At 40.7% G+C, this 15,523-nt stretch overlaps 1 protein-coding gene across 3 annotated transcripts in view; it reads left to right on the forward strand.

The window, feature by feature from the left end:
* The window catches only part of LOC146517444 (voltage-dependent T-type calcium channel subunit alpha-1I-like), a 283,413-nt gene that overhangs the window by 163,793 nt on the left and 104,097 nt on the right, over positions 1-15,523 (forward strand). For all 3 annotated transcript variants that reach the window (XM_085162096.1, XM_085162094.1, XM_085162095.1), the window contains 2 exons: positions 9,879-10,218; positions 10,300-10,700. In XM_085162096.1, the coding sequence (XP_085018222.1) occupies positions 9,879-10,218; positions 10,300-10,700 (741 nt within the window). The remainder of the gene's footprint in view (positions 1-9,878; positions 10,219-10,299; positions 10,701-15,523) is intronic.

The following is a 15,523-nucleotide window of genomic DNA, read 5'->3' on the forward strand; positions in this document are numbered from 1 at the left end:
ATCTACAAATGCCATCCTCAACCTGTTTTGTTGCAAAACTGTAAAGCGTAGTAATCCTCCTGATTTGACACTTTTTAATCTCACCTTCTGCGTTCGTTTATACCTGCTGTTAACATCGAGCTCGTTAGCATATATGGACATGTGCCACAACACAACAAGAGAGGATGTCCTGTTACTGTATATTTTAAAGGAAAGTCCACAGAGTCATCAGCAAAACGTAGTTAAAATATTGTGTTTTTAGCAAAGGATAGGAGGAATCCACCGAAATCTGGGCTAAAAACATAGTTTGTAACGCCCACATATGCATATTGTGAGTTTAAAACAGCGTACATCATTTAATACACCTCATCTGTGTACCCCTTCTTCTAACAGATACTTTCAGTGTCTGCAATAATCTGCTTCAGTCCACGCGTGTCCTGGCGATCCCTTTCGCATAAAAGAAAGCAAGAGACTGGTTGTTATATGTCATAACATATGCTCAAAAACAATAACTCCAGAGTTCAGCACTATATTTCTGAATCACAATTGGACCTGAACGCCTTGTAGAAGTTGCTTTATTACACATCACAGCTTTTTTATTGTCTTGTTTGTTTTTCTGAAACCATTTGTGTGTGTTTACTGCCTGGGCACTGGAACTATCATTATGAGGTCCACAGAGATATTGATGCAGAAAACCCCTCAAAGAGCCTCAAAAAACCTTGATACAAACAAATAATAAAAAGATTAATTTGTTTCAATATGAGAAGTTTAATAATCTGTCAAATATGACGCCATGCTCTGCCATGGGCATGTATGGCTGCCATACATGCCCATGGCAGAGCATTAATAAACACAAGTGACCAGTTAGCAGTTAGCAGATTCTGCAATTCTGCAGTGTGCAGGGTTGCACTCTGTGCTCAGATTCATCCAAATGCTGCAAGCCTGATCTGATGAAGCTTTACAGTACAAATGCATAATGAGCCAAAGAAAACAGCCTCAGCTAATGTGGACTTCACCATTTTTGTTGGTGGTCATTTGATTGTCTTCATTTCGGTGATATCACTAAGAAAAAGAGTCTTTTTAGCACTGGCTTGATCTCGGTTACGAAGAAACTACGTCTGAATATCGTTACTATTTAATCATTAGATTTGTCTGTCTGCATGTTGGTACTCGGTGTGCAGTGTGTGCTGAAACAATTACAAACTGCACCATTAGAAAAATGCACTGTACCGAAAGTCCATTTTGCTGTGGCTACCATTTGGGCTGAAAAAAGCACAAAACCAAATAGTAAATGTGATGCACTCCCAAAATAATCCCCTAAAAAAGGTTTACAAGCCTTTCACATGGTCTTGTTTTTTTTGTAGAAAACATAGATTTTTGCAGCTTTCTTGTTTAGAAGGCAACATAATTATTTCTTTCACTATTCTTCAAACACTAGTTGCCTCTCACACCTAGCCGCTCTGCTGCAAACTCTAAAAGTGCACACACCGAGACACACAGACTAATCTAATTGTATTTCAGCCATTCCAGCAGAGTGTGAGCATAAATATTTGATGGGATCAGCGAGGGTGCTGAGCGGGTGCTGGGACCCACTGCCTCCCTTTTAGTACGCGAGTCCAGTGAACTGGCATGAACCAGTCTGACCACAAATCTCTGCTTTCAATCAATGAAAAGGCAGTCTCTACACTAAAACGGACACACACGTACATTCTGCTTTCTCCGTAGTCTTTGTCGCAGTGGTTTAGTGAGGTTATGAGGCTTACAATCTCTATTGATCACAGCCTGCAGAGCACTAGGCTTCATTTCCCTCCCCACCTTCTTGCTTTCCTCCTGTTTTCTTTCCACACCAGCTTAGCGTTTCTTGGTGACCTTGACCTATTTTGTCATCTCTTTTTTTCCCCTTTTTTTCTTTAAATCTGTTTTACCAGTTGTGTCTCATGGAAAATGAGCCTAAAACATCTAAATAAAAGTGTCAACAGTGGCTGAATGATATCAGTGGTTAAGCAGGAAAACACAACCTAAAGTTTTAGTTAAAGGAGTGATGGTAAAAGAAACCTTTTTTTCCCTGGACTGACCTTTCTGCTCTCAGTTTTTCATGTATCACACCAGATATGTGTTTCATTATGAATCATGCCTTACAATGTTCAACGCCAGATTTCAGTTGGGGGTAGACACCTTTTCCTAACAGTCTCAATACGCCTACAAGCGTTTTATATATTGTGCTGTAGCTGTATGGAGGTAAGTTTGGTAGTTAGCAGACTGCTGAAAGCACAGACATCTTAAGAGATTCCAAGTCAAGGTTAAACTAAGCTGAATATTCTGTTACCAGTTTTCTCCATAAACACCAGACTCTACTATTGTATAGGGATGGGTACCGGTATCCGGTGCCATGATGGCACCGGTTCTGACATAAACGGTAGTAACCAGACCGAAAAGCAGCGCACATTTCGGTGCTTCATTTCGGTGCTTTTTTTTTCTGAGATGTCATACACTTTGAATTCTAGCCAATCATTTTACGTTTCCGAGGATAGTAGGCGGGCCCAGGTACGTACGTACTTTTAGAGCAGAGCTACAGATTAAAAATGCCCAAGACGAAGCGGTCAAAAGTCTGGCTGTACTTCACAGCAAAATATGCAAACTCACCAGCCTGCAACAAGTGCTTTAAGGTGATACTGTGATACTGTCAAAGGAGGTAACACCTCAAATCCGATGAAACACCTGGCGACGCATAGCGGGTTTTTTTTTAAAGCAGAAAAATGCGCCGTATTTGATAGCTTGCTGCGAGACCTCACACCGAGCGCATCTACTGCGGGTGTGGTGGTGACGGATGATGATGGCAGCAGCAGCCGTTCTTCTCTGCGTGAGTAGCTTCATGTTGTTCGTGTGCAATTTACGTTGAGTAGGCTAACCACGTTATTACATTAATGCATGTAAGGTGAACTAGCAAACACTGTCGTAGTTACATGCAGCTGTCTTCTTGTTTGATGGCAGATACTCCCTTCACCCTGGCCAAAAAGGCTAAAATGACCAAAGAAAAAGTGGAAAACAGTTAAACATGAGAGGTTTTTGGACAAAGTTTGTTTTTTCCATTGTTTAAGCACTGCTTCCAGCCAAAAGTGATATCATATATGCCCTATAGCTGCAGAAAAGGCTAACATTGTTATCTTTTTACAATAAAAACAGCTGAACATGAGAGGTTTTTGGACCAATTTTGTGTTCTCCATTCTTTAAGCACCGGTTTGAGCACCGTTTAAGCACCGGCACCGTTTCAAAAGTACCAGTTTGGCACCGGTATCAGATAAAACCTAAACGATACCCATCCCTACTATTGTAAGTTCAGAAGATGTAAGTTTAGCTACAATACATGAATTCATGAAATTCTCCACTTACTTTTTTATGAATGCAGGCTTTTAGCAAATGCACCACAAAAACTGATGATCAAGCCAGGAATGGTATGTGATGGTGTCTAAATAAGTTCCTCTGCTTTGCATCTCTGTGATAATCTGTCTGCCTTTAGAACATGTTATGTCTTAGTATCAAGATTTTTCATTCCTATGTTCTGTCCTTGCATACTGTTCGGGTCATATCTGACATATTTTGATATTCAACAGCAGTAAAAAAATCTCTGAATGTTAAATATATATTATTTGATGAGTTTGATGCATAAAAGTAAAAGAGATGCACTGGGGGAAAATGACACTGTAAGTTAATGCTAATGAAGAACGCACATGTTCAGTTGGGTTTGAACATGTTAGTGAAGAAGATGACCTAATCTGAAGAGGGAGATGATTCCAGAGTAAACTGTGTGGTCACAATTGCTCCATAATATGGATGAATAAATGTGTAAAATTATTATTATTATTGCAGAAAACCCAAATTACAGAAAAAGTCTCTAAGAGCCTTTGCCGGGCAGATTCTGGCCCCCGGCTGCATGTTTGACACCCCTGTGCTTGAGGGTAACTCATCACAGGCTGGAGAGCTACACCTGGAACGGCAAGCAGCTGTTTAAAAATATACTGAGAGCTAACTGAGATTAAAAGAGATCATAACAGGGGTTGGCTGGGGCTGGTCCCACATATGTAAGTTGTCTTAGCAGTGCTCTATAAGTGCAGAAACTAGTTTTCAACAAGCAGTTTTTTATTGCCATTTGTTGTAAATGTGTTTTGTATTATAATAATAATAATAATACATTTTATTTATGAGCGCCTTTCAAGTCACCCAAGGACACTTTACAATAGGATAAAACACTTATTAAAACAATGGCAGAATAAGAACAATAAAACAAAAGCACAAGATAAAATTAACAAACAGTGGATTCACAGTGAATATGCAGATTTGAACAGATGAGTTTTGATTGAGTTGGGATTTAAACTGGGGGAGAGAACCAATGTTTCTTATTTCTGGAGGCAGAGAGTTCCACAGCCTGGGAGCAGAGCAGCTGAAAGCTCTGCTTCCCATGGTGGTGAGGCGGAAGGAAGGTACAGCAAGCTGGATAGAAGAAGAAGAACGAAGTGAACGGGCAGAACAGGTGGTGGTTAACAGGTCAGAAAGGTAAGGAGGAGCGAGGTTATGAATGCCCTTGAAGGTGAGCAGAAGAAGTTTGAATATTATCCGGAATTTCACAGGGAGCCAGTGAAGTTCCTGAAGAACAGGGGTGATGTGCTGGTAGGAGGGAGTTCTGGTGATAATGCGAGCAGCAGAGTTCTGAACCAGTTGAAGCTTATGGAGGGATTTTTGGGGGAGACCATGCAGAAGAGAATTGCAGTAGTCAATACGGGAGGTAACAAGACTGTGGACAAGAATGGACGTAGACTGGGTGGAAAGAGAAGGAAGCAATCTGTTAATGTTACGTAGATGGAAGAAGGCAGAACGGGGGAGATTATTGATGTGAGATTTATAGGAAAGTGAACTGTCTATGATTATTATTATTATTATTATTATTATTTATTAGTGTTAAATGATGTTGAACTGATACTGAAACATGGTAGTTTTGCGGATTTTTTTGTGATAGAGCAGTGATGGTGATGATGGTGTTTAATAGTTGTAATAATTACATGTTTATATGAATAAAGTATCAGCATTACCAGAATGTTGTTGTCATTTTAATGCCTTAGGGTAAAAAAGGATAAGATACTGTGTAATTGTAGTTTTTGTTCTCAACAAATCAGTGATGTAAAACCTAAAGATAGATAGATAGATAGATAGATAGATAGATAGATAGATAGATAGATAGATAGATAGATAGATAGATAGATAGATAGATAGATAATGCTCGTCTCATGTGATCATAGGTTTTGCTAAAAGAAAGTTGCTAATTATTGCAGCTACAACAGCATCAAGCCACCTAATATGTTAGCTCTCCTCTCTTAGTCATTGCTTGGTTTGCTGGTTGTAATACTAAAATGCTGAAAAAAGAAGTATTTTCAGGATGGCACTGGAGCAGATTTGTTTGTGAACATATTGTATAATGTGTTATGTCTGGAGTTGTCCAGCCAAGTGGACTAACAAGCTAGAGGTAAGAACTACACTGCTCTGGCATAAGGCCATCATGCTGAGAGTTTTGTATTCAGCGTTATTAGCTGGCAGAAGCTGTCGACTAACAGACCAAATTAGGGGTCTCCAGTTTCATGCTGGAGCTTCCAACTGTTGCAGATCATTATATTTAAGAATGATTTATTACCTTTTTATTAGATGGGAGTGTTTTAGGATTAATAATAGGCCTTTAAAAGGGTTCTTTTATTACAGATAAACAGTCAAAAGCCCTGTGAAAATAATTAATTCAATTTCAATTCAATTCAATTCAATTTTATTTATATAGCGCCAAATCACAACAAATGTCGCCTCAAGGCGCTTCATAGATACAGAGAAAAGCCCAACAATCATATGACCCCCTATGAGCAAGCACTTTGGCGACAGTGGGAAGGAAAAACTCCCTTTTAACAGGAAGAAACCTCCGGCAGAACCAGGCTCAGGGAGGGGCGGCCATCTGCTGCGACCGGTTGGGGTGAGAGAAGGAAGACAGGATAAAGACATGCTGTGGAAGAGAGACAGAGATTAATAACAGATACGATTCAATACAGAGAGGTCTGTTAATACATAGTGAGTGAGAAAGGTGACTGGAAAGGAAAAACTCAATGCATCATGGGAATCCCCCGGCAGCCTACATCTATTGCAGCATAACTAAGGGAGGATTCAGGGTCACCTGGTCCAGCCCTAACTATATGCTTTAGCAAAAAGGAAGGTTTTAAGCCTAATCTTAAAAGTAGAGATAGTGTCTGTCTCCTGAATCCAAACTGGAAGCTGGTTCCACAGAAGAGGGGCCTGAAAACTGAAGGCTCTCCCTCCCATTCTACTTTTAAATACTCTAGGAACAACAAGTAGGCCTGCAGAGCGGGAGCGAAGTGCTCTAATAGGGTGATATGGTACTACAAGGTCATTAAGATAAGATGGGGCCTGATTATTTAAGACCTTGTATGTGAGGAGCAGGATTTTGAATTCAATTCTGGATTTAACAGGAAGCCAATGAAGGGAAGCCAAAACAGGAGAAATATGCTCTCTCTTTCTAGTCCCTGTCAGTACTCTTGCTGCAGCATTTTGGATTAACTGAAGGCTTTTCAGTGAGTTTTTTGGACATCCTGATAATAATGAATTGCAGTAGTCCAGCCTGGAAGTAATAAATGCATGAACTAGTTTTTCAGCGTCACTCTGAGACAGGATATTTCTAATTTTAGAGATGTTGCGCAAATGGAAGAACGCAGTCTTACATATTTGTTTAATATGTGCGTTGAAGGACATATCCTGGTCAAAAATGACTCCAAGGTTCCTCACAGTGTTACTGGAGGCCAAGGTAATGCCATCCAGAGTAAGAATCTGGTTAGATACCATATTTCTAAGCTTTTCAGCGCCGAGTACAATGACCTCAGTTTTATCTGAGTTAAGAAGCAGAAAGTTAGTGGCCATCCAGGTCTTTATGTCTTTAAGACATTCCTGCAGTTTAACTAATTGGTGTGTGTTATCTGGCTTCATGGACAGATAGAGCTGGGTGTCATCTGCATAGCAGTGAAAATGTATGCTATGTCTTCTAATGATGCTGCCTAGGGGAAGCATGTATAATGTAAACAGAATTGGTCCTAGCACCGAACCCTGTGGAACTCCATAATTAACCTCAGTGTGTGAAGAGGACTCTCCATTTACATGCACAAATTGGAGTCTGTTAGATAGATATGATACAAACCACTGCAGTGCAATACCTGTAATACCTACAGCATGTTCTAATCGCTCTAATAGAATATTATGGTCAACAGTATCGAATGCTGCACTAAGGTCAAGAAGGACAAGCACAGAGATGAGTCCACTGTCAGAGGCCATAAGAAGATCATTTGTAACCTTCAATAAAGCTGTTTCTGTGCTGTAATGAACTCTGAAACCTGACTGAAACTCTTCAAATAAACCATTCCTCTGCAGATGATCTGTTAGCTGTTTGACAACTACTCTTTCAAGGATTTTTGATATGAAAGGAAGGTTGGAGATTGGCCTATAATTAGCTAAGACTGCTGGGTCTAGAGATGACTTTTTGAGTAAAGGTTTAACTGCAGCCACCTTGAAGGCCTGTGGTACATAGCCGATTATTAGAGATAGGTTGATCATATATAAGATCGAAGAATTAATCAATGGCAGGACTTCTTTGAGCAGTTTTGTAGGAATGGGGTCTAAAAGACACGTTGATGGTTTGGAGGAAGTAATTATTGAAGTTAACTCAGAAAGATCGATTGGAAAAAAAGAGTCTAACTTAACATCAATGGAACTAAGAGTAGCTGTAGATAATATTACATCTGTGGGATGATTATTGGTAATTTTTTCTCTAATGATAAAAATTTTATTTGTGAAGAAGTTCATGAAGTCATCACTAGTTAACGTTAAAGGGATGGTTGGCTCAAAAGAGCTCTGACTTTTTGTCAGCCTGGCTACAGTGCTGAAGAGAAACCTGGGGTTGTTCTTATTTTCTTCAATCAGTGATGAGTAGTAAGCTGTTCTGGCTTTGCGGAGGGCTTTCTTATAAAGCAACAAACTATTTCTCCAGGCTAAATGATGATCCTCTAAATTTGTGACACGCCATTTCCTCTCCAGATTACGAGTCATCTGCTTTAGGGTACGTGTTTGAGAATTATACCACGGGGTCAGGTACTTCTGATTAGAGACCTTAGTTTTCACTGGAGCTACAGTATCCAGAGTCGTACGTAGTGAGGAGGTGAAATTATTAACAAGATAATCGACCTCTGTTGGGGTAGCGTTCAGATAGCTGCTCTGCTCTGTGTTGGTACAGGGCATTGACGATGATAACAGTGGCTGGATTATATTCTTAAACTTAGTTACAGCGCTTTCAGAAAGACGTCTACTTTGATAAAGTCCACTCTCCACTGCTGCGTAATCAATTATTGTAAATGTAAATGTTATCAAGAAATGATCAGACAGGAGAGGGTTTTCAGGAAACACTGTTAAATGTTCAGTTTCTATGCCATGTGTTAAAACAAGATCTAGAGTGTGATTAAAGTGGTGGGTGGGTTCTTTTACATTTTGAGAGAAACCAATTGAGTCTAACAACAGATTAAATGCCATGTTGAGGCTGTCATTTTTAGCATCAACATGGATGTTAAAATCACTCACAATAATTATTTTATCTGAGCTCAGAACTAAATTAGATATAAAGTCTGAAAAATCAGACAGAAACTCTGTGTAAGACCCAGGTGGACGATAGATGATAACAAGTAAGACTGGTTTCTGAGTTTCACAGCTGGGGTGGACAATGTTAAGCATCAGGCTTTCAAATGAATTAAAAGTCTGTCTTGGTCTTTCATTAATTAATAGACTGGTGTGAAAAATTGCTGCCACACCGCCCCCTCGACCTGTGCTTCGAGACTTCTGGTAGTTAGAATGACTCGGGGGTGTTGATTCATTTAAACTAACATAATCATCCTGCTGCAACCAGGTTTCTGTAAGGCAGAGTAAATCAATTTGTTGATCAATTATTAAGTCATGTACTAACAGAGACTTGGAGGAGAGAGACCTAATATTTAATAATCCACATTTCACTGTTTTACTCTTTGGTTCAGATGTGGATACTGTATTGTTCTTTCTTTGTGATTGTTTAAGTTGTTTGTTGCTGGTTTTTAGTTTGTTTTTTGTCTTTTTGGAAGCAGACACAGTCTCTATGGAGATGGGTTTTTGGGGGGGTAGCAGGAGGAGAGAAGCTGCAGAGAGGCGTGTAAGACTGCAACTCTGCTTCCTGGTCCCAACTCTGGATAGTCATGTTTTGAGGGGTTTAATAAATTTGTCGATATTTCTAGAAATGAGAGCTGCTCCATCCAAAGTGGGATGGATGCCATCTCTCCTAACAAGACCAGGTTTCCTCCAGAAGGTTTGCCAATTATCTATGAAGCCCACATCGTTTCTGGGACACCACTCAGACAGCCAGCAATTTAAGGAGAACATGCGGCTAAACATGTCACTCCTGGTCTGATTGGGGAGGGGACCAGAGAAAACTACAGAGTCCGACATTGTTTTGGCAAAGTTACACACCGATTCAATATTGATTTTAGTGACCTCCGATTGGCGTAACCGGGTGTCATTACTGCCGACGTGAATTATGATTTTATTGAATTTACGTTTACCCTTAGCCAGCAGTTTTAAATTTCCTTCAATGTCGCCTGCTCTGGCCCCTGGAAGACAATTGACTATGGTTGCCGGTGTCTCTAGCTTACAATTACATCTCATTAGTTTGGATTCTCACAAGTAAACACTTTTTCAGCACTGGGCGGCGTGGGGAGGAGCACGTGACAGTCAAGCAACACGCAGCTTTAAGTTTTGTTTATGTGATGTGCGCTTGCCTGTCATCCTCCCAGGTCGGTTCCTTCTTCATGATCAACCTGTGCCTCGTGGTCATTGCCACCCAGTTCTCAGAGACCAAGCAGCGGGAGCATCAGCTGATGCAGGAGCAGCGAGCTCGCTGTTCATCCTCCTCCACCCTGGCCAGTGAACCTGGGGACTGCTACGAAGAGCTCTTCCAGCTGGTCTGCCATTTCCTCCGAAAGGCGAGGAGGCAAACTGTTGCCCTTTTTAACACCCTCCGGGGGAAACCTCGTGGCTTTCATGGTGTTGGAAGAGGAAGAGGAGGCGGGGAAGGAAGGGAGAGGAAGGCCAATGGACGTGAAGGACGTGACAGAAGAGCGGGGTTAAGACATGGTACGTAACTGTAAGAAAGTACTATTTATCTATTAGATTTATATGATCACCCTTTAATCTCTCTATCTTGCATTTTGTAAGGCCCGCCATGTCCCCATCACAACAAACTAGGCCATGCCTCATCCGCTGAGCCCGTGGCCCTCACTGCCGCCTCCGCCACAGACGGCTGCCCTCAGTGCGCGGCAGCGCTGGCGCTCTCTGACGGGGTGGGACCAGTTCGAAATGCAGCGAGTGACGAAACAGAAGAGGGAACTGTGGAGGAATCAGACAGGGATGGTGTACAGTCCGGTACTAAAGGGAAGGACAAACAAGGCCATGAAGGTGCAGAGTCCTGTTGTAGTCCGAAGAAGGGATGCAAGGAGCTGTGGTACGAGATCAGGATGAAACTGTGGGGCATCGTGGAGAGCAAGTATTTTAACCGAGGCATCATGATCGCCATTTTGATCAACACCATCAGCATGGGCATTGAGCACCACGAGCAGGTACAATTAGCTTTTTACATGTTCATGTTTCCTTATCCACTCCTCTCATTTATTTCATTATTTGGGAAATCTTTCATTGTTTAATTAAATATTTAAATATCTTAATTATCTCTCTCTGTCTTTCATATATTTGAGGGTTATTCACTAGTGTGCAAAGGTTGTCAGACAGTATTCATTTCTTCATGTTGCTTTATACTATGTTCCCATTTCTTTATTATTAGATTCAGCTAAAGATAGCACAGTTTTACAGGCATGAAGTATAAGTTTTGCACCAACAGCGTGATTTCCAAACAGTTATTAGTTGCAAACTTGACATATCTCAGCACGGTGTGTCCTTTTAAAGAATTCAGGAAACTGGACATGGAGACGACAAAAGTTGACAGGACTACAAATCTATCTACAGCAGATGAACAGTATCTGAAAGTCACGCCCTTAAGAAATTGGGAAAAAAAGACCTGAGAGATGCAACTGGCCCTTCAGGTGGTCCATCTATTGTTCGCTGATGCCTTGTCATAAATAGTCTCAGGTGGAAAGGTGACAAGGAGCCATTTTCAAGGAATGGAAACAGGAAGAAAAGATGAAGTGTGTTGTGTGTCTGTATAGGTTTTCAGTCATCCGGGTAATGGCGGTCTTTATGTTTGCATGAGTTAAAGTCTTTTAAAAAAGGTGTGGGTGATTACCTTCACCTTGTGTGACTCACATGATCAGGAGTGGGTCAACAATCCTCAGGACACTTTCCAAATGAGACAGCCCGCACTAGGGGTTACATACCACTCTCGAAGGTTCTGATAAAGTTTCGTAGATGAGAGCTGAAGTGTTTTTGCAAATATAAAAAAGTCGAGATGGCTTCGTTGTCAAGCCTTTAACACTGAGGTATGACAAATTACACAAGGGCAATGGGTCTTATGAAGTGATGAATCTGTGTTTGATTCAAATTGTCATCAGCATTGTTCGCATCAGTGGGTCAGGAGAGACGTACAACACATACTTGCACATACTTCCCACTTTCCTATTAAAATGTAAAGATATAATGGGTGACTTAAGACTTTTGCACAGTACTGTATATAGATTTTTTTGTTGTCTATCAGCACGGACACTTAAATACTGTCAGTAAACAATTCAACAATAATAACTTTACAATCATTTATAACTTGGACAATTTTTTGATGACTTCTAGAATTGCACAACAAAGTTATTTGTTAACATTTAAACAGTTGTGTACGTATCATTTGACTGTTACGTTAGATGCTGTTGCGAACTTAGATGCATGTGCTGCAGATTTTCTCAGTAAGAGTTGTTATAGAAAGTAAAGACAGCCATGTTGGCTCCTTTGTAGATTACAAAGTCGCTTCTACCTCGTTCCTGTCATTGCCCTGCATGTCCACACTCCTGCAGTGTAAAGCTTTTCTCCCATTCGTACAGCTGTTGGCTTAATTTCGTCTTTATAGTGTGCTCCTCCAGTTTATGCAACAGATTGCATCTAGGATCATGACATCACATTATACGAGCGTGAACTTTCGTTTGGATCGCACTGATTAAACTCTCTCCAAGCAATGAAAATAAGGCACTTCCTGTTCTTTTTTAACTTTCACTGATTTTTCTTCTGTTCTTCTTCTTTCCTCTCTTTTTCTGATGCTCGGCTTTGTGAACTCTTTTTTTTTCCCCCTATCAATATTTCTCGCTTTCGCTATACCATCGCCCACTCACGCCTGCCACCGCCGCAGTGGTGGGTCGTCTCTCATCTCAGGGGCTGCTAAAAATAGAGGCAGAACGAGAGAGGCAGAGAGAGAGAGAGTGTTTGCTGCTTCAATGGTGAGGAAATAGTGAAATGTCTGTGGTTCCACTGCCTGTTTAGCAAACTGAAGTCATGCCTTCCTCTGTTTGAACAGTGAGTATCAGAGGCTTGATCTGCCTCATCACTGTGATTTTCCACCTGTAGAGAAGGGAGGTGCTTACACCTGTCCAAGGTTTTGTTGTTGCTCGGGGTGTGTTTTTTTTAAATATCTGACAGCCACTACGGCAGGAGACCAGATGTTATTCGGACAGTGTAATGTCCAAATGTCATCCTTTGATGCTATCAGTTCTGTAAATATGTGTTGTATAGGCTGTTTATAAATTCTATCAGAACATTCTAGGAATTCACAGACACTGAGAATGGAGAGGGAGAAAAAATGAGAATTAAGAACTAACAAAAGGGTATATTTCTAATAAAAAGGCTAAACAGGGGACCATAAATGGGGTGGTTGCTATCTTATAGAGCAGGGGTGGGCAATCTCAGTCCACGAGGGCCAATGTCCCTGCAGGTTTTAGATGTGTCCTCGAACCAACACAGCTGATTTAAATGGCTAAATTAGCTCCTCAACATGTCCTGAAGTTCTCCAGAGGCCTGGTAACGAACTAATCATGTGATTCAGATGTGTTGACCCAAGGTGAGATCTAAAACCTGCAGGGACACCGGCCCTCGTGGACTGAGATTGCCCACCCCTGTTATAGACCATGTGAGAAGATAAGATAAGATAAGATAACCTTTATTAGTCCCACACATGGGAAATTTGTTTTGTCACAGCAGGAAGTGGACAGTGCAAGTTACGAAGCAAAAATTAGAATATAATAAGAATAAATACAGTACACAACTGTACAGAATTACGGTGGCCCCTAGAGACAAAGCACGTACAAACTCCAAAACACTTGCAAACTCCAAAACACTTGCAAACTCCAAAACACATGCAAACTCCAAAACACATGCAAACTCCAAAACACTTGTAAACCCCAAAACACATGCAAATTCCAAAACACAACGGAAGTGCTCCAGGACGCTAGGGGCAGTGTTGAGCTTTTGTTACCTAGTAACTACACAAGCCAGGATGTACCAATGACCGGATTTGGGGTCTGCAGCCTTAAAGTCCGCATTTTAAGGCCGATTACGTCACAGCGACACGACGAAGGCTGTCCCAATTCAAAGGCTGCTCGAAATGCGGCCCTCAAATGCGTCCTTAATGTCCCTGAATTTTAAGAATGGGTCGCTGTAGCCTTCATGGCCCAACATATCCCAGATTTCATAGCTCGCCTGTGGTGTGGATAATTTTGCCGAAAAAAACGGCTGAAGCGGAGCCGCCAAGAGTAAACTTTCAGAAGTAAGTACTGAATATTATGTCACTTATTTATGCGCAAATGTTTTTTATAATGAAGAACATTAAAACATTACTGTTGGCCACATGTCGGGAAAGTTATGTGACATTAGCGATGTTTGTACTAACTTGGTTTTAAAGCCTTTACTCCAAAATATACACCGTTCAATAGTTGACTTTAATCTTACAGAGAATGTGATGATTTTATGGATAATTAAAGTCAGTCATATATCCACAAACACAACAGGCTGAAAGTCAGTGATGCTGCTCGGTTTGCAGTCCTGAATATCACGGCACAAGCAGGATTCACTGCACTGTTAATGTTAGCTATGTTATATTGCTGCCACTGTTCGGTGGTGTCGAGCCAAACGGACTTTAACGTGTGTTTGAACGAGCTGACGGTTCACTCGTTAAGCTGAAAGAAAGGTGCTTTAATCACAGGAGTCACACACGTGTCCACTGTACCATCTGGGAACTCTTCTTGTTTCGTAATAGCACAGTCCTCCTTCTTTTGTGCTGTTTTGTAGCAGTGTATACACCTGAGGCTGTCACCTGTCTGTCTGTCCTGCACTCTCTCTCTTTTTCTTTCTCTCTGATTGTGTAATAAAAGTATGAACATGTATTTATAAGTTACATTTGTGTTTGAATCCTGCAGCTTATCACGCATTTGATTTCCATGTGTGACAACTGCAAGTGTCCAGAGTGAGGACAGACTGAGGGACTCACTGCTGCACATCATCTGTGAGGCTTTGCACCCCTGATGATCCACCAGGACTCAGCAGTGTGTGAGGAAGAGGAGGAGGAAGAGCCAGCAGCAGCTGACAGATGGAGAGAATAGACAGACTGTTCCCTGTTTGTGAAGGACTGCTAGGAAAGTTTAACATAACTAATTGTCTGTCCTGAATCAGTCTTATTAGGTAATGTTCAAAATAATTTTATCATTCCAGTGTTTGCAGTGTGGGAGAAAGTACTCAGGGCCTTCAAGTTACACACTATGAAAGGAAGAAACAAGTTTAATATTCAGAAACCTAAAGTATGTATCAGCAGCTGAATGGACCTAAAAATAAATGTTTGTTTCAGTTCTATGAAGCTTTGAGTATTTTGGATTAGTAGCAGTGCTGTGTTTGTTGCATCATATTGCTGTAATTGTTTATATGCTTTATATATTCTGAGGTAAGTTGATCTATAGTGTTACATCATATTCTATAATGATGCTATGTGTTTGTATACTTTCTGCCCAGTTTGACCCATTTAGCAGAAGTCAGCCTGTTTAAGGCTCTGATATCTATTCTGTATGACTTAAAACAGTTATGACATGGTCTGATTTTCTCACCCAATAAAGGAATATTCAATATATCAGTCTACTCTTCATTTTATCAGAAACAGTTATCACAGCTCATATAATTTCTTTTTACACACGTATGTAAGCAATGAGCCAAATTTAGTAATGCCAACATACTGAAAGAACAACATTTCTCTCTTATATATGATACACCTATATATGCACTGTCAAAGATACTTGTCTTTGAGTGAAGATTTAAGGTGATAAGACCTATAAATAACTGCAACTTGAATCTGTACTGTGGCTCAGTATTTGACACAGAGTTCATGTTCACTGCTGTAATAGCTAATAATGATTAATATAATAACTATAATATTGGCCATATTATATTTACATTACCAAAGTGATATGAC

Source organism: Neolamprologus multifasciatus, chromosome 6 (assembly GCF_963576455.1).
Source record: "Neolamprologus multifasciatus chromosome 6, fNeoMul1.2, whole genome shotgun sequence".
Classification (NCBI taxonomy): domain Eukaryota; kingdom Metazoa; phylum Chordata; class Actinopteri; order Cichliformes; family Cichlidae; genus Neolamprologus; species Neolamprologus multifasciatus.